At 36.1% G+C, this 21,460-nt stretch overlaps 1 protein-coding gene across 1 annotated transcript in view; it reads right to left on the bottom strand.

Annotated features, from left to right (window-relative positions):
* CTPS2 (CTP synthase 2) overlaps nucleotides 1–21,460 on the bottom strand; it is a 56,986-nt gene that overhangs the window by 34,605 nt on the left and 921 nt on the right. The window contains exons 2-13 of the mRNA XM_064707984.1: nucleotides 20,564–20,769; nucleotides 19,129–19,299; nucleotides 18,705–18,805; nucleotides 16,837–16,953; nucleotides 16,065–16,148; nucleotides 13,461–13,541; nucleotides 11,972–12,123; nucleotides 11,557–11,689; nucleotides 9,362–9,450; nucleotides 8,558–8,652; nucleotides 7,685–7,747; nucleotides 7,024–7,067 (exon numbers count right to left, since the gene is read on the bottom strand). Of these exons, the coding sequence (XP_064564054.1) occupies nucleotides 7,024–7,067; nucleotides 7,685–7,747; nucleotides 8,558–8,652; nucleotides 9,362–9,450; nucleotides 11,557–11,689; nucleotides 11,972–12,123; nucleotides 13,461–13,541; nucleotides 16,065–16,148; nucleotides 16,837–16,953; nucleotides 18,705–18,805; nucleotides 19,129–19,299; nucleotides 20,564–20,747 (1,314 nt within the window). The 5' untranslated portion in view covers nucleotides 20,748–20,769. The remainder of the gene's footprint in view (nucleotides 1–7,023; nucleotides 7,068–7,684; nucleotides 7,748–8,557; nucleotides 8,653–9,361; nucleotides 9,451–11,556; nucleotides 11,690–11,971; nucleotides 12,124–13,460; nucleotides 13,542–16,064; nucleotides 16,149–16,836; nucleotides 16,954–18,704; nucleotides 18,806–19,128; nucleotides 19,300–20,563; nucleotides 20,770–21,460) is intronic.

Here is a 21,460-nt window from a genome sequence, read left to right as displayed (position 1 = left end):
TGGACATCTGAAAGCTCCGGGTTCTGAGTGAGGTAAGCATAACCTAAATATATTGGGTCTTTCAAACCCTTAAACCTAACTTAGACAATTTCCTTTCTTGGGAAAGTTGATCAATTTTACAGAGAAAAAAACTCAACTCTTTTCATTAGGTTAAGTATTGCTCATTAAATGGTTAATTAAACAAGGAAGAGTGTCAGACATATTTCAAATTGTGATTGTTATTGTCTGTTTTGTTCGCAGTTGTTCTTCAAGACAGCATCTGAGAAACATGGAACATTTACTCAACGAAAACCTCCTGAAGTATTTTACCCAGTATGCTTTACAGGAGGGCAGCACCAGTGCCCTGTCCATTGGTGGGCTGAAGAGTCTGCTTCAGAATCAATTTGCACAGTACCTGAAGGTAAGTTTCACTCATTCTATTCACTGTGCTTCTATGGAATGCATGAGAAAAAGGAAATACAGGCAATGATGTTCAGGGCAGATACTGTGTCCAAATGGTTTCACTAAAATCCATAATTCTTAAATAAGGTTTGGCTTATAAAACTTCATTTACATTGGTAACAGTAGCCTCAAACAGATATTTCAGCACAGAGTTTATAACAAAGTTCTATGAAATCAAATGCAAAAAAAGTCTAAGAGCTGTTCTGTTTGGGTTTGTTTTTGTTTTTTTTTTTTTAATACAAGCTGTATTTCACCTGAAATATTGTACCTGAATCTTATAAAATATTTTTCATTTCAATCTAAATAATTCATCTTGAATCTATAAAATATATAGAAAAAAATCTATAAACAGAGTAAAATAGTAGCACATATTTAAAAGCAAGAGACTTCAGCCAATTTCTATCTAGGTTAAATTAGCATCATCACAAAATAAAAGAAGTTTTGCCATTCCAGAACGATGCCAAGTAAAGAAAAGAGATGTCACCAAGCTGGAGAGAGAAATACCCATTTTCTGTAGCTAGAAAAAAATCTCTGTTCTGATTTTATATATATTCTCTGATTTTACATATATTCTCTTTCATGAATTGCATTTGGAATCAATTTAGATTTTTATGCTAGACAATCTTTAAATACTATGTTTCGGATATCTCACAGAAGCAATTTTTGCTGAAGGTCTGAAATAAGTGGCACTCCCATGGCAAAACAGTATTTTGAGAACTACAGTAATCCAGTTTAGTAAGTTCAATTAACATGATATGGCTTATTAACAACAGGCTCCCCCAAAAACTCAATAAAACACAAAGGGTTTTTTCTTTCCCTTAAAAGACAGCCTAGAAATTGATTGTCAAAAATTTACAGAAATGTGATGGCAAATTCAGAAATATAATACTTTCTGTAACACTGAAGACAATTCAGCATCATACACATTTTCCCAGATATGTGGAAATGGAACTGTTCAGAAAAAGCAATATTGATGTTTTCTGTCTGGACCTCAGACATTTTCAAGCAACAAGTCTGTTTCCAAATATTTATGACACCATACTAAATCAATATCAAAACATAACAGGTGATTATAAAACATGCAGAGATCCAGGGTATGAACAAAAGAAAACATTTTATGAATTTAAATTATAACTCCAAATTTGGTTTACATTATTTAATTAGCCTGATCAGGGTTGTTATCAGAATATTCACTGCATCAGGATGCTACATGCACTCTTACCAGACAACAAATAAAAGAAGCTAATAATCTAAACTAAATGTTTTACATTAGCAAGATGTTTTTAGCAGTGAATACAGTATTCCTACTAAGGAGGGAGAAGGGGGAGGGAAAGAGACCCTCAGATCCTGGCCCAAAGCATAAAGAAAGTAGCAATATTCTTTCAAAATGTGCATACAGGGCCAAATTTAGTGTCTAAAAAAGGAGTCGGTGATATTCAAATTAATTTTTACAGGTGATTATGCACCTGCTGCAGCTATTTCACCTGCTCCATTGCCTAGATTCCAAATTTACCCAGAAGAATGAAGTAACCCATCTGAGTAATATTTCATCTTTCTCAAATGTTTATACACCTTTGTTAACATTTTTGGCAGGCAAAAGCAGACACTGTCCTACTAGTTTAACCAGTCAAACCAGTAAATACAACACCACCAGTAACACCTTCAAGTAACACTGACTGTTATTGACTGCATCATTTCTTAGCAACGTGCTTCATAGGAAAATGCTCATGGTGATCTAATCATTTCATTCTCTTTTTTTTCCTTTAATTCTTGTCTTATAAAAACAGGATCAATTCTCACTTGATAACATAATTAAATCGTTGGACAAAAATAAGGATGGATCTGTCAGCTTTGATGAGTTTATGATGATTGTAAAAAAGATAACTGGTACAGGACAGTGAGGCATCTGCAAGGACGAGTATCACTGCTTTGGAGAAGAGCCTGGCATTTGTTTACATGACATGTACATCTAAACCCACAGATTTGTTATTATTTTAAATCATATGGAATAAAGATTTAACAGAAAAATAAGCATGTTTGCATTGTGTTTTATCCACAGTCACCAGCCACACATTCCAGCTAAAATGCCTTCCAACTAGTCCAGAACTACTGTTTCTATTTCACACTACATTTGAGGTGTTATTTAACAAATTCTGCTCTACCTGGGCTATTATTTGGATCTCCAGAGAAATTCAAATCACGCAGCTTCTAAAACACACAAAAAGAAAGGTGCAGCATTCCATTTGAGGAGCATTTCCTACAGTACACTATCCAATACTCCTCACAGTTCAGTTTCATCATTCACAAAAGATGACACTTCATAAAACAAGCAGTTCAAATTTTTCAAAAATTAAGTACTAATTTTCAATAGCAACGTAACAATGCCAAGTATGATAACTGCAACATTAGCTGCTCATTTTAAATTATATTTACATAAGTATGTACTTTTTTGTTATGACTCTGTGAATGGGAACATACAAGTATATATATAAACTGAGTGACTGTTATTGCAGTTAAAGTTCATTAGCTTTATTTGGTGCAGTCTTAACCTTTTCATTGCATGATTCCTGTAACAGATGTATTTTCATGGGAATTATTATTTACTTCAAGAATAAATTAGTAAAAGAGAAATATGAAGAACAGATATTTTGAAGACAAGTAATCAGTGGATTAGGGACTAATCCTACTAGAGAACTTGGAGTTTTGGACTGAATTTTAACACCAACATCATCCATTATATTGATAAATCACATAGATCTCTTAAGTTACTTAAGGACTTAAAGACTTGGCTTAATTGCAAAGCCTGTGAAGTGCATTCAAGATCCCACACTACTGCGGTTCCCATCCCTGAATTTCCCCTCAATGAAATGAGGAATAAAGTACTCCACACCAGTGATGCATGAATAGAAGCCTTAAAAAATATGATGTTTAAACATCATATGATTGTCCTAACATGCTCCCAGGCCATTCTTTTACAAAACCCCTTTGGTTGTTGAAATATGTTATTTCTTGAAAGAAAGAAAATTGTATGTATTGTTTTTTTCCCTGGTTTGCAAAAATATTTTAAATTAATGATATGCTTTGATTTAAAAAGTAAATACACCACATGCACATTATGCTAACCAAGCTCCACTACTAAATTTACACACACACCTAAGTACAATCACAATCACAGAAATTTAGGACATGCTTTTTGCATGTGTGAGACATACATTCCTTTTCATCTCTTAGACAACCTTAGAAATTTTGGAATTCAATCAGGTTACTGACATCCTGAATAGGAAACATGGGCACTAGGAAATTAAGATGTTTTAAGAGTGTCACCTACTGGCAAAAAATACTTCTGCACAATTTCTTGAGTATATAGAAAATGCAGCTATTTTACCCAGTGCAGTAAGATCAGGCTCATGATCCTATACAAGATGTAATTGTTCATGAAGAACAATGATCACAATTAAAATTAGCTTTTGTAAATCAAAGGAAAAAAAAGGAAAACCATTTCCAGAAAGTTTTTTTTTCTTCTTCCAAAGCAGTATTAGATGCAGTTGCAATAAAACTGACAAATAACATAATTTAAAGCATCATTTAAAAAAGTAAAGGAAGATGAGAGAAATGGAACAAAACAACTCTTCATCCATCCACTGAATCCAGTTCACTAGCAGTTCAGACCATATTGTTTCCCTTTAAAGGAGTTATTTGTGAAATTACTATTTGCATGAGAAAATTCATACCAAGCTCCACACTCAAGCAAATGCATGACCTTTCTGAACACCCATCCTCCTGCAAAGAATACTAAAAATTTACCTATCATTATTTATTAAAACGGCTAGGAAGTAAAGCAGAAAGCTTAAAAATACATAATGGGAACATCACCTGCAAATAATCAACCAAGAACTTGGGCTGTTCTCAGAGCTCATTTATCTCCCTCATTGCCCTGCTGAGCTAGGGCAATGCTCCAGGCTTGGGGAAGAGTGGCTAGAAAGCTGCCCTGGGCAAAAGGGCATGGAGGTGCTGGAGTATGTCCAGAAAATGGCAGCAGAGCTGAAGAAGGGTCTGGAGCACAAGTCTGACTGGAGCTGTTGAGGAGGCTGGGGTTTAGCCTGGACAAAGGGAGGCCCAGGGGTGACCCCATCAATCTCTACGACTGCCCAAAGGCAGCAGGTGGGCACCGGGGGATTCTCCCTGGCAGCCAGTGACAGGATGGCCGGAAAGGGCCCCAAGCTGTGCCATGGGAGGTTCAGGATGGAAATCAGAACTAATGTATTCTCTGAAAGGGTTGCTAAGCATTGGAATGGGCCAGCCAGGGATGTGGTGAGATCATCATCCCTGGAGATGTTCAAGACACAGATGTATGTGGTACTTAGGGCTGTGGTCCAGTTGACAAGGTGGTATTTGGTTTAAGGTTGGACTTGATTTTGCAGGTCTTTTCCAACCTAAGTGATTCTGTGTAATACTGACTTACAGGACTACTTGATAATTGTAGTTTTTATTTGCAGCAAAACGTTCAAATTTACATAGATGCAGTCAACAAAGAGAAACACAAGAGACCAAAATATTTTCTAAGTGCTTTAGATGAAACTATCAACTTTAGTAGTCCTGTTCTGAGTACCTGAATGCTTAGCAAATTAAGAAGCAATGTAAGTAGCTGCATCTTTTATGATGCCCCTCAGTTCCCATGCCAAACCACCTGTCAAGTTCTATCTTTTTTTTAAAAATAAAAGGAAATGTAACTACTGCCTCACCAGTACCTTTCTCCTCCCTCTTTTGTTTTCAAAGGAGGGGAAACCAAAAGAAAAGTACACTGCTTCAGTCCTAAGTTAGTGCACAGTGGCATCACAAGATATTATCAGTGCTGATACACTCCAATTAACTTTCTTGGATAATGAAACATCTACATCAGTTTGATAGTTCAGTAATCTGCTTCTCTTCCAACTGTTATTATTGATTACACAGAATATCTAAACAGCTTTCAGCACAAGATGGACTCTGCTAAGGTGGATTATTTAGTGGCTATAATTATTGGTAGTGCAAATCTCCCACCTGGAATGATTTACATCTGTTTCTTATCCAGAACTTAAGTGTCAAAGATCAGATTAAGATGCCGAAATATGACTGTCAATAACCAATTTCAGAACCTTAATGCAGCTCAGAAAAACAGAATATCCATTATACACACTGCAATGGCAACACTTCCATCATAAACAATGTATTAATCTTCTATGACACATTCACTCCATTATTTTCTTAACTTTATGTACACATAATTTTCTCTTTAACAATCTACCTTACTTGCCCTTGAATGTAAACTGCAGATCACCCAGTTAAACACCATTAAATAAAACTGACACTCGAATTAAATAAATATCATTAAATAAAACTGACACTCAAAAAGCTCTAGAAATAAGGATGCCCCAGAATCACTCTTCTGTGCTCTATCTTGTTCTAACCTAAAATTCCACAGTAAGCTTTCAACATCTTCCACATTTTACAACACATTGCTATTATGAAATTGACCCCTGCAGAGAGAGAGTACATTTTTGCACATAATCAAGGAGAAAGGAAGAGACTTCTAACTATGGCAAGACCACAAATTTCATGCCAAAAGTCTCCCTTCACTCACCTGTGGACTTCTCCAAATACCACCAAATTCTAGCAGCAAGTCTACCCTGCAACTCTGAAGGTCTTTAATTTACCCTCAGAAGTTCAGACTAGATTATCTTTCCTATGCAAACAAGCAACTTTGACAATCTGAGCAAATGCTCTAAAAACCCTCTTATTTGCACATTTCAGACTAAGCAGATGTGAAAAAGTATGTTTTACTTGTAAATCCCAACAAAATTATTTTGAAGGAAATTCATAGAGAAACAGTAGGTCACTGTGAGCAACCTACTTCATTTGTCACTAGAGCAAATTTTTACATCTCACACCAAGATGCTGCTTTATTTCTCATATTTACTTCTGTTCTTTTTCATTTTCTTAAAAACCCCCTTTACCTGATCACTTATAAGTTTTACTACATTAGAAATGTGGTGAAATCCACTCTAAAATCCTATCATCGGAATATGATGCAGAGAGCCCTGCCATATCTGGGGCATTGACATTTTTGTCAAAAGGAGGATCATAAGATGCATGGGGAGGATGGCTGTGGTGGTTATTTTTACTATATATATATAGGAAATATAAGAATTTTCCAACCCATTTCCATTTACTCCTTATCTTGTCATACAAATTTTTATTTTGGTAATAGCTTGTGCTACACATTTCAGCTCCCTTTTATATTTTATTCCCTAGTAAAGCCAACTTGATAATTATTGTCTACTCCCAGCATGAGTTTACACACAAGGAAACCATTAGAAAAGTTACAAAAATAAAGCTAAGGCAATTCACAGAAACAAATAGGCAATGGCAAGAGACTATCAAAGGAAAATACCTTTCTAAGCAATACTGAGTAAAGACAGGAGATACCACCTCATGTCCTACCACATAGAAATATAGATAAATTTTAAGTAACACAGAGTCAAATTCTCTTTTTAAGAAAGACATATGTTCACAAAACACATGCAGGGAAGAAACAGTACTTACAACTGGGTTTTTTGTGTCTGGGTCAAATTCTGTAGAATTTGCATCTGGAACAGAAGCTCAAAGTAAGCACAGCACATTTGCTCTACATGCACTACAAACTCATAACAGCTCTGTGGCATTTCAGGGCTTGTCTACATTTATGTTACAATCTCATGAGTTGAAATGCATCCTGCATCACTTTTGAAGCAATCATAGGAAGCATATGACCTCAGACACAGAAGTTCCCTTTCCTGCTTTCCAAAATACTTTCCTCTCAGCTCTTAGTACTAGAAATTGTTGGTAAGTTAAATCTCTTCATACTACTACTGAATGGCTCTTGTTTGGCCACTCTGGCCAATGAAGGCAAGTAAGAAAACTCAGCTTTTACTTCTCACCACCAGCACACTTCAGAAAGAGACTACAGAGGTGAACTCTAAGCACACTTTCTTCTACACTCTTTAGATCAAAAAGCAGATTTCAAACAATGCACATAACAAAGAGTTCTTCCTCCCTTGCACAGAGAGGTAGCACAGGGTACTTAGCTGAAAATGGTCTTGCTGCAAGGGCTAAGTATCTAAAAACCACAGGATCTGTAAACAGTTCTAATAATAGACATACATTTCACACAGAGAATAAAAGTCCCTCTAAATAAATCATATTCACACCAGTCTACTGAGCTCACCTTCCCAATTCAAACAGTTTCTTGCAAATTCCACAACTGCTAACTGCATTCCCAGGCAAACTCCTAGAAGAGAAAACAAAAACTCCAGAATTTCCAGGCTGAAGAGTGGGACTAAGTACTTGCTGCTCTGTCTTAAACTTGACTGCTTTGAAATCTTGGTATTCATTGCATATACACAGACTTACAAAAAACCTAAACCAAAAGTGGCTGCTCAATGTAAAACTCACACTTCACACTTGGCACATTATAAATATACGTGACACAATTATGCACTTTAAGCCCTTTCAAAGATATTTTATTCCTCTCATCTATTTTACCAATAATTATTGCAAAGACAAACAGAAGCTGAAAGCCTGGGTATATACAGATTCAAACTTTGCTTTGGCAACTACTCAGACACTTAAAAGTAAGAAATGTGGAGTGGGAAGCAAAGCCTCAGAGGTACACAAAAAGCACTTAGCTTATAGGCCAGATGATATTTTTTACTTCACTGTAATAACATATAGCAGTAAATTAAAACAAAAAACCTTTAATATAGCAAAAGTGATCCAAAGATATTTATGTTTTCTGCATACTGTTTACTAAAGAGAATTATAGTGATATAATTACAATGAGAAGCAAAGACTCTCCACTTTTGTACATGTAAATTAAACCTTTGCAGAAGGGATTGGTTTTTTTCCCTTCCTCATACAGTAGATGTGGCACAAGACTATGCTCCTGGGAATTCTCTACATGGCAGATAGTCACAACATCACACATACTTCCCTAAGACAGGACCCTTCTCTAATGTGGGGGTTTGTCTTTTTTTAATCAAATCAATTAGCTTGCTATACATCTCCTAAACACAGCAATTTCTCACTCTAATGATCTTACCAAGAAAAGGTTTTTTCTTTGTTCTTGCCCAGGAGATAGCTTGGAGTTTGCCTTCTGTTCCCCTAATTCCAAAACCTCCTGGGACCAGAATGCCACTGTAATGACAGCCATATAGAAAAGAATATACATGTAGAATCAAGCCAGCAGAGGAATCCACACAACTTGAAGACTCTTGAAGTTAAAACTAAGCAAGCACAATTCATGAAAGGCATATTTCATATGAACATTCAGAATACAAAGACATTAAAAATCGGAGATTTATTTCATCTACCTACCCCAATTCTCATCTGACCAATATCACATTTCACAGTGAAATTCCCACTGCTTAAATAAATATTGCTCAAATAAACTAGCTACATATTCACTGCTTAAAATCCTAACGCCCAAAATTTAGATCTTTTAATACCAAAAAACCAAAATGCATCTAGACAAGAAACAACATCACTTTAAAAATACAAATTGAAATCCTAGCAATGATTCTTAACAAAGACATTTTTAGTGTGCATTTACAAGCACATTTCACATCAAAATATCACTTTTCTGATTTTTTCACAAAAAATCAAAACCCTAAACCAACAAGCAAAAAAACTGCAATTTGTCTAAAGAGATTAAGCAGACTTTGAGGATATATGTTGATACTTCAATTTGCTGAAGTTTTTCACCACACATTCAATTTATCCTTTCACATACGGAACAAAAGTCTGGACACGTTGAGAAATTATTTAATTTACTGAATCATTTTTCATCACATGAAATAAATACCATAGTCTGCATTTAGGATACAGAATGCCCAGTGTCACTTACTCTGCTTTGCACAGTTTGTGCCATGCCTGGTGATATTTCACTGAGTTCTCTGCTTCCATAGAACGTTCAAGTTCTGTTGAATCTATGTACTAATAAAGAAAAACATACAATGAAATGGTCTCTTTTTCCACAGAAGGAGCAGTAGACAGTACATGATCAAGTGCTAAGAGAAATTATTAACAGTTTCAAGTGACTTTCCCAATAAACCTGTAACAACTTCACTGAAGACCCAGTATTTGCTTTCAAGATCCAGTGTTTGCTCTAACTGCAGCAATCTGTGCCCTTTTCTTTGCACACAGCTCAGGAGCTGTGTCTGCCTGCAGCCCTGTTTGGCACCCTCCAGGGAAGCAGATTGACTAGAATTTGCAACTCTGAACCCAGGTTACCCTCCTAGGGCAACCAGGGCCAAACAAGGAGTGGTGCTGACCTTTTCCTGCCATCCCAATGGGATGTGGCCAGGATCTTTCCTTGCCTGACTTTTAGGTGCCACAGCTTGTCCAGTCTTATAATAAGACTGGAAAAATCTGCATTGTCTGTGAGAAAGGTGTTCCTGGGTCTCTTGGGTAGAAGGGGAGAAAGAATCATTATCTATGCCCTAGTGGAAATACTGCATTAGAATCTCTAGTGTCCTTAAAAAAACCAGGTTCTGATGCACCACTAGAGTTAAGTGAGGGGACAATGTACTGCACTAGGGACACAAAAGATCAGAGTTTGATTCTGGGTTTTGTCCGCCTTTTTCTCAGATTAACATAATTAACCACATTCTGATGTAGAGTCCATCCTCCATAAAAATGAGATCATCTGAAATGGCAGAACTCACCTGTGTGCAGAGAAAGGCAACTGACAAGGAGATTGCTGAAAGTTTCCCAGACAAAACTGCTTTCTAGCAAATATTTTCTACTTTTTCCACATTCCAGAAGGCATCAAAAATATAACAGAAAAATAACTACTTTTCAATGTTACTATTCTATGCTAGAAGAATATTACATAACCAACTAAAAAGACACTATGATAGTATGAGGTTGGAAAGAGAAACTAATGACAGTTGGAGTCAACTGTATTTTCCTTGCCAAACATATTAAGAAGGAACATTTATCAGTTAAAGAAGCATCAACATTTTGTCATTCAGATAAAGCAGTTCCTTCAGAGCATGGGATTATACTGACAGCCTTTGGGCATAAGCACTAAAAAGAGATTTGGACATCCAGTTAAGTACAGTGGGAACTGTGTCTGTTAACATTGCAACACTGCACTAGAGCTCAGCAACCATCAGTTTTCATGTTTGTTAATGCAGAAGCCCCACCAAAATTAAGACCAGCAGCACATGAAGCTTGCTGTCCATTTGCAGACAGGGCACCTTTCACCTTTTTTGCTAAAAGCAAAACTATTTTTCATATCATAAAAACTTTTCCCTCTGCAGCTGTCAGTACAAAACACTACAGTGATACAATCATGTAAGTCAGAAAGGACATTGGGAAGTCTCCAGCCTCACTCCCTGCCCAAAGCAAGTCAGGTCAGAGCAGGCTGCTTAGGATCATTTCCAGTCAGCATCTAAAAATCCCCAGGGATCAATTCTGGCTGTTCCCATTTTCTTGTTTTTTCATGCACACAGAAACAACTTTTTTAGAGTATTAGCTAATGCTCTTCCCAGGGACCAAGAAAAGGCTGACCATCTGCCATTTCCCCAAATGCTATTTTTTACCTTTTCTTTTTTTTTTAAGATTGGTACATTTTCCCTTTTCTAGTCATAAAATAATTAAATTCTAGTCAATAAATAATTCTAGTCATAAAATAAATAAAATAGTTGGAAAGGATGTCTAAGATCATTGAATCCAACTGTTAACCCAGGACTGCCAAGCTCACCATAAAACTATGTGTCATGAAAACAAGTGAAATCTAACTATGGTAGTAAATGCAAATTTGCAGATAAAGTCTGCTTTTTCATCAGATCCAGTTTTGGGTAACTTCAGTGTTCCTTTCAGGTAAGTTTAGTTCCAAATAAAATAATTAAATCTGTAAACATTTCTTTTAAAACATGAGATGCTTGGCCAGTCTGTATTTATCTGCATGATTCATTTTCTAGTTTTCACATGAATTAAAACTACCACACATGATGGGAACTAGTAGGTTACCACAGAATGATACAACAGTAGAATCAAAGTATTCCTGAAAGCAAAAGCCAGAAATATGCTCACCATTAAATCCAGTTTGTAATTAATTGCCAGTGCAGAGTGTTCCAGAGCTTTGAAAACAGATGCATAGCAGTCACTTAGCTTTGTGTACTTGCCCACGAGAGCTATGGAACACACCTTCAGCAACCTTTCGTATCTGACAAAAACAAGTTCTTCAGTTACTACACCAAATTTCACAAAAAAAAAAACAAAAAAAAAAACCAAAAACCAAAAAAAACCCCACATTTCAACAGTGTTTGCTTTTTCTTTAACTCCACAAAATATCCCCCTAAATTTCCAAACTGCCAGTGGTTTTAAACCCACACTATTCACAGGTGTCCATCAGCACTAACCCAGTCAGTCCAGTCCAGACTTCATATCAGCTAAAACCGACCTGGAATTACAGCACTTCTAGAGAAAGCAGCAGGATGTAGAATACCTGCAAGCCATTTTCTTCCACTTCATTAGAAGATCACTTGGCTGGTCATCAATAGGTAAATTTAGCCTCTGTTTAAAATACTTAATGATGCCTTGCTCCTCCAATAGGATTGGCACTCGGTAAGTAGAAGAAACATCATGAATAAATATCACCTAACAAAAAAAAGGCAGAACATAAAAAACTTATGTAAATTTTTCATAGGAAACATTCATTCTGCTTTTGGATACTACATGCATTTTTTATTCTACACACATTCTGGTTTTTAAATATTTGAAAGAGCAGGACAGAACAGCTAATATTTAAGGTTCTATTAAATCTACAAGAAAAAAGTTACTCAAAAAGGAAAAATGTGTTTTACTTCTCCTTCACACCATCATACATGCTTGTCAAGCCTATCAATGCATCAGTTTTAATGCAAACATCTGGCTCCACAAACACTCATGCCTGCTAGCAGTTCTTTCCTCCCCTCTCACAAGCTTGAGGAGTATTAAGCATGAAAGCAAGAAAACAAATTAAACCTAACAAAACAGACTCAATTTGGTTGTGACAAAGTCTCCTAAAATTATGCTGTTGGTGAACTAGGCTCTGTAATTACTGAGTACAGTCCATCTAAGGACCTTTTTGTTCAGAACACATTTATAAACTGCATCCAAGCTGCCAGCAATGAAAGTGATTGTGCTTGGTTTACCTGAGGTCACAGAGCTCAGAATCCTGAGCACAAGTGTTCTCAAGACATGAACAGTAAAGGATACTCTGTTACCCCTGAGCTGCTTCTGCTCATCACAAACCTTGTACATGTGTGTGCTGCCCCCTGCCTCTCTGTGTGCCCATTCAATCTGAATCTGTTGTACCTTCAGCATTATCCAGAACATTGAAACGTAAAATGCTCTCACTTGCAAAAAAATTTAAAGAGCAGTGAATTAATCAAAAGTAATATTTGAATAGCAATTAATTGTAAACTATTGGGGGAAAAACCACACATGAATTATAGGAGAATATATAACTACACAGTAGATACATGCTTAAGGGCATAATTAGCCTATTACATATAATCACAGTAAGAGTGTTCACGTGGCTGTGACCACCTGTGGACAGAAGCAAATCACCAAGATTTAACCACACTTTGTTCATCCATTATTACAATCACCTGAGATGATTTATGGGCAAGAACTACATAATAATAAATAATGAATAAAACCAGCCACGGTTGTGAAAACTGTACAGTTTCATGCTATGTATAACAACTAACCATGCACTCAAAATCTGTTTTTTATTAGCTTTTACTCAACACACATTTAAATTATTAATGACTGTCTGACATAAAACTTAACATATGTACTCCTGATATTTTGAAAATGGTATGGCATCCATAATAGCAAGATAAAAAATTATAAAAACAATCACATATGAATGAAACAGTCAGAAGTTGAAAAGAGAAATGTACAGAAATATTAGTATACTTTCCCACATGTAATATTGAAATACAGACCTGCTCAGGCTCCACATGACAAAACATGGAAATCTTCTCTTTCACGGCCATCTCTATAGGTTTTGCACTTCTGCAGACTATCTGTCACAAGAGGGGGAAAAACTTCAAATATTTACTCTGCAAACCAATAGAAGATCTTCAATATTTCATAGTGAAATTCATCTCTTTTGGAAGCAGAACATAAACAAATGTGCCTTTTTTTACTCTTTCCCCCTTTTGAAGTTCTAGGATATATCAGAGCTCACAAATATGTACTAGCAAGGCAGAAGCAAATCCGTCACCTGCTCATACTGACCAATTTTCATTCATCTTTCATTGGCATTCTCTGTAATATTCCTTCCTCATAATCTTATTTCTTGCAACTACTATTGTAATACTCTTTGCCTCAAGTCTAGCAGCTCTATAATAATGAATATGATGAATCAAAAGAAATATTGTAATCAATATGATCAGATTTAAATTGAGAGAAATACTACTTAGCTTACATGCATGAGTATTTCAGTATTTCAGCATCTTCTTAATTTAGACATCATGACAAAAACGAGGCCAAAGAGGAGAAAACTAATTAAGAATTGTATGGAGTTTTTACTGGTGCTAGTATTTTGCAGATACATTTAAACCCCAGTAATTTTAGAAAATATTGATAATTTTTAACCAATGAAAAAAATCATTGGTTAAAATTATTTTTAAACAAACACCATATGCTTTGGTGTTTGTTGGAAAGGGTCTTTTTGTGCATTATGTAACTCCAGGCAACTAGATCAAAATGCAGAACTGCTCTAGTAAAGTGCCTACTTATTACTCAGTCCACTCCCTTCAGTTATTTTGAAACCTGAAAGCATAACAAAACATAAGATGATCCTGTTACAAGGCTACTTCATTACTTTCCCCATCTTTCAAGCAAATGCAACTACTTAATTCATCCAGCCCTTTTGCTCAGAAACTTGTAGCTGCCCTTTGATCACCTTGCTAATGCAGCTTAGCTACATTAATACTGATGGAGTCTAATTAACTTACCCTAACCTTAGAAGTAATTCTAGAAACAGAAAAAAAAATGCCAAGTATAAGGGAAAATTAGTGTGCTTTTAGATCAAAAGGTAATTAGGAAACAAATTGTACATTCTATTCACTTAAGCACAATTCATTTGTAAAATTTGGTACAGTTTGAATCTGAAGGTATAATTTATAAACCTTGATAGTACAAGCACATGAGTAAACCCACTTTGAAATCTATCATCCATCTTGTGGAGACAAATTTAAAGCTAATGCAGACACAGAAATCAAAAACATCAGAGCCAGCACAAAAATAGCAAAGCTACAATAAAAATGGGAGAGATGCACTGCAAAGGAACATAACACAAAATGAGGAACAATTGAATCCAACAGGGCAGCTCTGACAAGTGCACACTCAAAGTGCTGCATCAGAGCACAGGATCTCTGCAGCCACAGCACATTTGGCACTCAGAACAGAGAGGCTGGGGCACACAGAGCTGAGCAGCCCCCCCAGGGATGCCTGGAGCAGGCAGGGAGGCAGCAGGGATTCAGAACTGGATGGAACAGGCTCAGCTGTAGGAGCTGCCCCATGTGCTGCCTGGCCAAGACAGCAACCATTTAAATATTGTGCTGAAGCTGCACTCAAGGAACTTTATGAGGGCACCAAGAGGCTGCATCTCAAGTGAGAGCTGTCCCTGCTTCAGGTGTCAACAGCAGCAGCCAAAAACCAAAAATGATACTGTGCTCCTGGCAGTCCCAGAACTGCCCCAGGCAAGAACCCAAGATGCAAGCCAGTCACTGTGTTTGTCTGTTCTCCTTTTCTTACATACACCCACTTAACAGGTTTTTAAAAAAAATCATTTTTTGGTGGGGAGGGAGAAGTCAGGCCCTGGCAATTGCCTTAAAGGCCTTCAAAAAGAACAGGCAACTTTCCTATGCAATGAGCACTTCAAGGGGGATTTTGGAGATTAGGCCCTGAAACTTGGAACACAGTACAGCATTACATTAATAAAAGTCTTTCCTTCCACAAGCTGGTTATGATTATCATGTCACAGCCACTTCACACCAAAGACACCTTACACATCCTATATTTCAAAATCCATTGGTTTTGTAGTTAAAAACACATTCATTCATAAATGTTAAATGAAAGAGCTCAAAATAAAAACAAAAAGAAGCACAACACAAAATTTAGTTGTGTAACTATCTTAAGAATAATTTTTCTTTTTTAGGATATACACATTGCCTCTTCTTAATAATGCAAAAAAAAATCTGAATGTTACAAGAAAACAGAAACATTCATGTCTTTCTACAAAGTGAATTGAGTTTTCAGTTATTTTTAGCAGTGAAGAATTATTTTTATAAAAAAGATGCCTTTGAAGAACCTAGCTACAGTCCCAAGATATTGCAAGAAGTTAGTTAAATTAAGTTAGCTTAGAGTGATTTTGACTAATTTGATTTCCTGTGGCTTTAATGGAGCTATCCAGCACATATTTTGCATTTCTTCTAAAATTCTCATTTCTCCTGAGAGACTATGGCTTATTCTTTGAACACAAGTTATGCAAGGATATTTCTAGATGACCTATAAATAAAAATCAGTATTTATTGACTCACCAAATCTGGAGACAAGCCTAGACCCCTCAGTGCTCGAACACTGTTCTGTGTTGGTTTTGTCTTCTGTTCACCAGTAGCATTAGGCTGAAAAGGCACATTTTGAAAGCTCAAATAGCAGCTAATATCTGCTAACAAAGCAGTTACAGATTAAAAGACAAAATTCATTGCAAGTAATATTTGCGGGAAATAAACATATCTAAAGAGAGCCATAATATGCCAGGAACAGAAATGACACCACTGTTATCACTTGTATATGAAATACTGTGATGAAACCACAGGGTTCCAATTCAGGTCAAGTTTATTTTGCTGTTTTTGTTTTCAGAGAAAAATTTCCATGTAATTGGTTTGGACAGAAGAAGAAGAATATTCCAAAAGTTGGATTTGGCTAAAAAATGGAGAATGTCCAACACAGCAAAAAGCCTCCAGTGACTGTTTTTGAGATATTCACATGTAATAAGTAATTTTGTTCTCAATTACACAGAATTGATCCTACCAATTGCTGTTCAATTCTCTAATCCACAGCTGTAGTTGGTAATTACCTTTTTGTCTGTAGAAGGTGAAGTCTATCATCATTACAAACCTTTGCTTACCAAAATATCCCCAGTGAGTAGTGAAGCAAAATTTAGAGTTCAAATGAAAAAATCCTTTCAGTCCTGTACAAGGAGTTACAGTGGTCTTGACTTGACTCCAGCATGAAAGGCTTAATGAGACAAGTGAACAAATATAAAGCCAATATAGATTAAAATTTATAATATTAACTCTAATAACTTACCTGTGGTACTAGGCTAACATGGATATTACAGAAGTTCTCTCTTTTTGCTTTGAACTGAAACTGTCTAAATGCTTCAACAAATGGCATTCCTTCAATATCTCCAATGGTTCCCCCCAGCTGAAAAGGAAATGGATATGTCAGAGTGGCAGAATGCAAACACAAAATAAAAAAAGTCTCATATATTTCAAGATGTTTTCTGAAACTTTTATCTGAAAAAAAAACCCTGACAATTGAAATGCGCAAATATACTCTACAAAGTGCTTTTATCTACTCTGCACGGTTTGTTTCTTGTGGAAAACATTAAACAATTTTCCAGTTTTGTTATGTTCACTTTCCACCAAATACACAAGCTTCCCATGGGAAGATGTGTGGTGCTGCTGAATAATACATGCCTCACACTGCCTTCAAAGTGGTGAACCAGCAATCAATAGTTAAACTGATGCAAAGGTTTTTGTATAGGAAAACTTTATTTCCTGTCAGATTAAAAAATACTTGTGATTAACTAGATATAGACATTTCTCAATATTATCACAGCTTTCCAACACCAATAATTGTTTATTATCAAACCAAAATGCAAGACTAAATCCATTCTGAAATTTATTTATAAAGATAGAAATCAGATGCCTTTCAAGGACACAGGGAGCTACAGCAGACTGAGCACTGAATAAAGCAGCTTTGCACACAAGTCTGATGAAATAGTTGTATTCCAGAACGATCTTTTTGTGCCACCAAGTGGTTTTCGACAGAATTACATATTTCTGTTCATCCAGTACCAGAAAAACTGACAACTATATTTGCACATTACACACATTTAGTCTAACCTCCTTCAGGATTTTACAATGGAAACATATTACAATTCTTTTTAGAGTACTAAAGAAAAATAATTTTGTCAGGCTAGAGGTATGAATGTAACAAAACCAAACAAACAAAAAAAACCCTCCAAACCAAAACCCAAAAAAAACCTGAAAAAACTGTAGTTAAAGGACTGATATGACCATCACTTATTTATGTTTTTGTGCAACTTTTGTATTTACTTTTTCATATTGACTCCCACTGTGAACATCTTTAAAAAATCTATAGGTATAGTGGTAAGTGTATCTCAATCAAGGCAGATTCTTCTGCATAAGAAACACTGAGTAATTCTGCTGCTGGGTCACAAAGTTTATGGTACTATTGATTGCAGAGCTCACTTCTGGCATTAAATCTGTGACATGTTCTGCCAAATTCACAACTATAATCTTTTTTTCATTATTTTCTGCTGTAATAGTGCTACTAGCAATTACTGGCTTTCATCCAGCTGTCTCAGTACCCTACTACAGGTGGGTCAAACTCTTTGTTTCCATCGTGCAGAACATCAGCAGGTTAAGTAATTAACAAAGTTACCACCAAAGATAACATCAGAAAGTGGGAAACAAACTTACACATTGTTTAAATATATTCCTTTAAGCATGACCACAATCAACAAGATGAGCATTTGAAGTTCTATGGAAGCTACAAAGTTAAAGGCTCTCCTACAGACCACAGGAGATTTCAGGTATTACACAAGATTTCTCAATACTATTAACAGTATAAAGCTTCAGTCAAACATCTGGATCTTGGAATAGGCAGTTCACATTACAGTAACTGCTTTAATTCTCTAAGGTAATGAGCTCTTAAGAAGCTCAATTTCAGTTGTATTCTAGAGTGGATTTATTCAAGTAAATGGAAGTTGTAGAGATAAGACCAAACCAAAGAACACAGAACGTGTTTTTGAATTTCTGCTCTCCATGAAACTTCAGTCTGACCCCTTTACAGTAAGGAGCAAAGAGAAAGCAAAGAAGCTCATCATGTTCACTGTAGATAAACAACCTAAAAGGTTCTATACTTGCCTCAATTACACAGATTTGTGGCTCTTTTTTGTCATCATCCACAGGAACTTTTGCCTGATTCATTACCCACTCCTGAACTGCATCAGTAATGTGTGGAACAACTACAAAACAAAACCAAAGAAGGCAAGCACAGCTTACTTTAGGTCCATATCCTAATTTCTGCATGCAAAAGGGGTTAAGTGAACAGAAAGCCAAGAAGAAACTACTAGGTCCTTCCTCTAGTTCTCCTTTCCATGAGCCCAGAAGCCAAACATTACAGGAATATGCCCATATCTTTTGGAAGGGAGAAAGGAGGAAGGTGGCAGAGCAAGAAGTAACCTGTTCTAGCTGATCCCCACTTTTGTGAAGACTGAATGGACTAAAATTAAAAAATACAAAAATTAAAAATTAAAATTACAAAAACATACAAAATTAAAAATATTACCTTGAACGGTTTTTCCCAGATAATCACCATGTCTTTCTTTATTAATGACATGCTGATATATCTTTCCAGTGGTGATATTGTTATCTTTATAGAGACTGATGTCCAAAAATCTCTCATAATTTCCCAAATCTAAGTCAACTTCTCCACCATCATTCAACACAAAAACTTCACCTGAAAAAGAAAGCAAAAGCAGACAGAAAAACAACAAAATAATCAGAAATTATGAAACACACAGCAGGAATTCCACAGACATCTTAAAACAGAAGGAAAAAAAAATTAAATTATGTATGACAACAACATATCAATAAAGTCCAAAATGCAACCAAACCTGCATTGTCACTCTGTATGACTTAATATCCAAGTCAGTTTTATATCTAATGTCCATCCCTCAGATACATATAGTTTTGCAAATAAAATGTAAATTACATTGCCAAAATATTTAAGCCACATAAATATTTAACCAGCATTTCAACAGCAGAGTAATCCTTCACTGGAAGAAAACAACCTCTAGGAATCATAAATCAGCAACAAATAAAATATTCATTTACCAGCAGGAGAGAAAAACTATGCTTTTGTAAACATGAATTATTATACATGTTCAAAGTGTTTCACTATAAATTCTCGTTGATTGGATCTATTTTAAAGACTGAGGCTTCAATCAGGAGTAATGTTATGATGAAGAAAAATGCTCCTTCAAACATCATCACCATTTCTGAGTCAGTTGTTTCATCCATGCCCACAACATGGGTTATTTCTGACCCTGAAAAATCCACTTAAAATACCCTTCAGGTTCACACTTTTCTCAGCCCTCTAAAGAGTCTCTAAATTCTGAACTCAACTTACTAGATCTTGAGCTAAGGCTGGAAAACTCTTCAGAAAAACTGTAAATATTTTGCCATGACCCAATAAAATCAATGGCAAAACAAATTACATGATTAATGCAGAAAAAAAAATGGACTACAGGAATGTATATTCCACCAAAGTACAACACTCCACTTTAATGAACTTAGGTTCTCTAAGATTCACTAATGTTTTTGAATAATTTTTTTTTACTAAAATGAGAACTTAAGCTAACTCTCATGAAGGCACTTATATTAGAAGGCCCTGATACCCAGAGAAAAGCATTCTCAAGTAACTCTTAAGGACTTAGGTTTCAAGTAAGTTTCATAGCACTGTTTAAAAGGGGTTTTTAATCAAGTTGAACTGAAGACAGCATTAACTGAACAAGTCTTACAGCTAGGATTTTCCCAGTAAAGTGGGATTTTTGAGAAAGAAAGCATCTGCTCATAACAGTATCTTCAAAAACACAGGCTTCTGTTTCTTAACTTAGAGCAGACAGTGTCCTTGAGAACACAGTAAGCAATAAACTTTCAAAAGAATGATAAAACAACTTGTAAACACCATTTGTGAAAGGGAACAGCACTTATCTTCATACCATGTTCATATGGGGAAAAGGTTCCAGCATCTATGTTTATGTAAGGATCAATTTTGATTGCAGTGACACGAAGACCACATGATTTCAGGATGGTGCCAATGCTGCTCGCAATGATCCCTTTGCCAATGCCCGAGATGACACCACCAGTTACCAGGATGTACTTCATTGGAAAATCAGCACACATGCACACACCTTGAGCTGGAAATCTGAAACAACAGAGATTTGCTTCTGAGGAATGTACATTCACGTCTGGAAAGATCACAGACTCAATCTGCAAAGACCTAAATTGAAATGACCTTCATCAATATACAATAAAAATGACCATCCTGGAACCTGGGAGCAGGACTCACCTCTCCCAGGTTGTACACCAATCTGTAAGATAAACATTTATCTTATGCTCTAGGTCCTGATGGGGCTGATCAACACACAGAGCCAAGGTATTAATTCATGTTTCTAGATAGAAAGGGGTGCTGGGTGGCAAATCCACAGAAGTACTGCAAAACTTGTTACTATTTACACATTTTAGCAAACAGCTACAAGCTGCATTTTTCCACCCATCTGAGACAGGATGAATGTATCTCATCTGTAAACAAATTCACATTCCATTCAGGTGGCTGCGGAGGCTAAGCACTGAACAATTTCTGAACAGTGACAGCATGGCTCACCATACAGCAAGAACTCTAGGGCCAAGAAAACCTTTCCTTACTTAAATACCCAATTCAACATGCAACAGCATTTGATATAACAGCCCTCAGAACAAATCAAAGCAGTGTAGTACTTCAGCTGCTGGTATGAAGCAGTAGACACCCAATGAACATTTTAATTCTTCTTTTTATTGTACTAAAGTAACACAAGTAAGGCCTAGATCTTCAGGAGACTGAGTTTAGGAATGTAACA

This window comes from Zonotrichia leucophrys, chromosome 1 (assembly GCF_028769735.1).
Source record: "Zonotrichia leucophrys gambelii isolate GWCS_2022_RI chromosome 1, RI_Zleu_2.0, whole genome shotgun sequence".
Lineage (NCBI taxonomy): Eukaryota > Metazoa > Chordata > Aves > Passeriformes > Passerellidae > Zonotrichia > Zonotrichia leucophrys.
The sequence above is the reverse complement of the archived record's forward strand: the minus strand, read 5'-3'. Positions and strand labels throughout refer to the sequence as shown.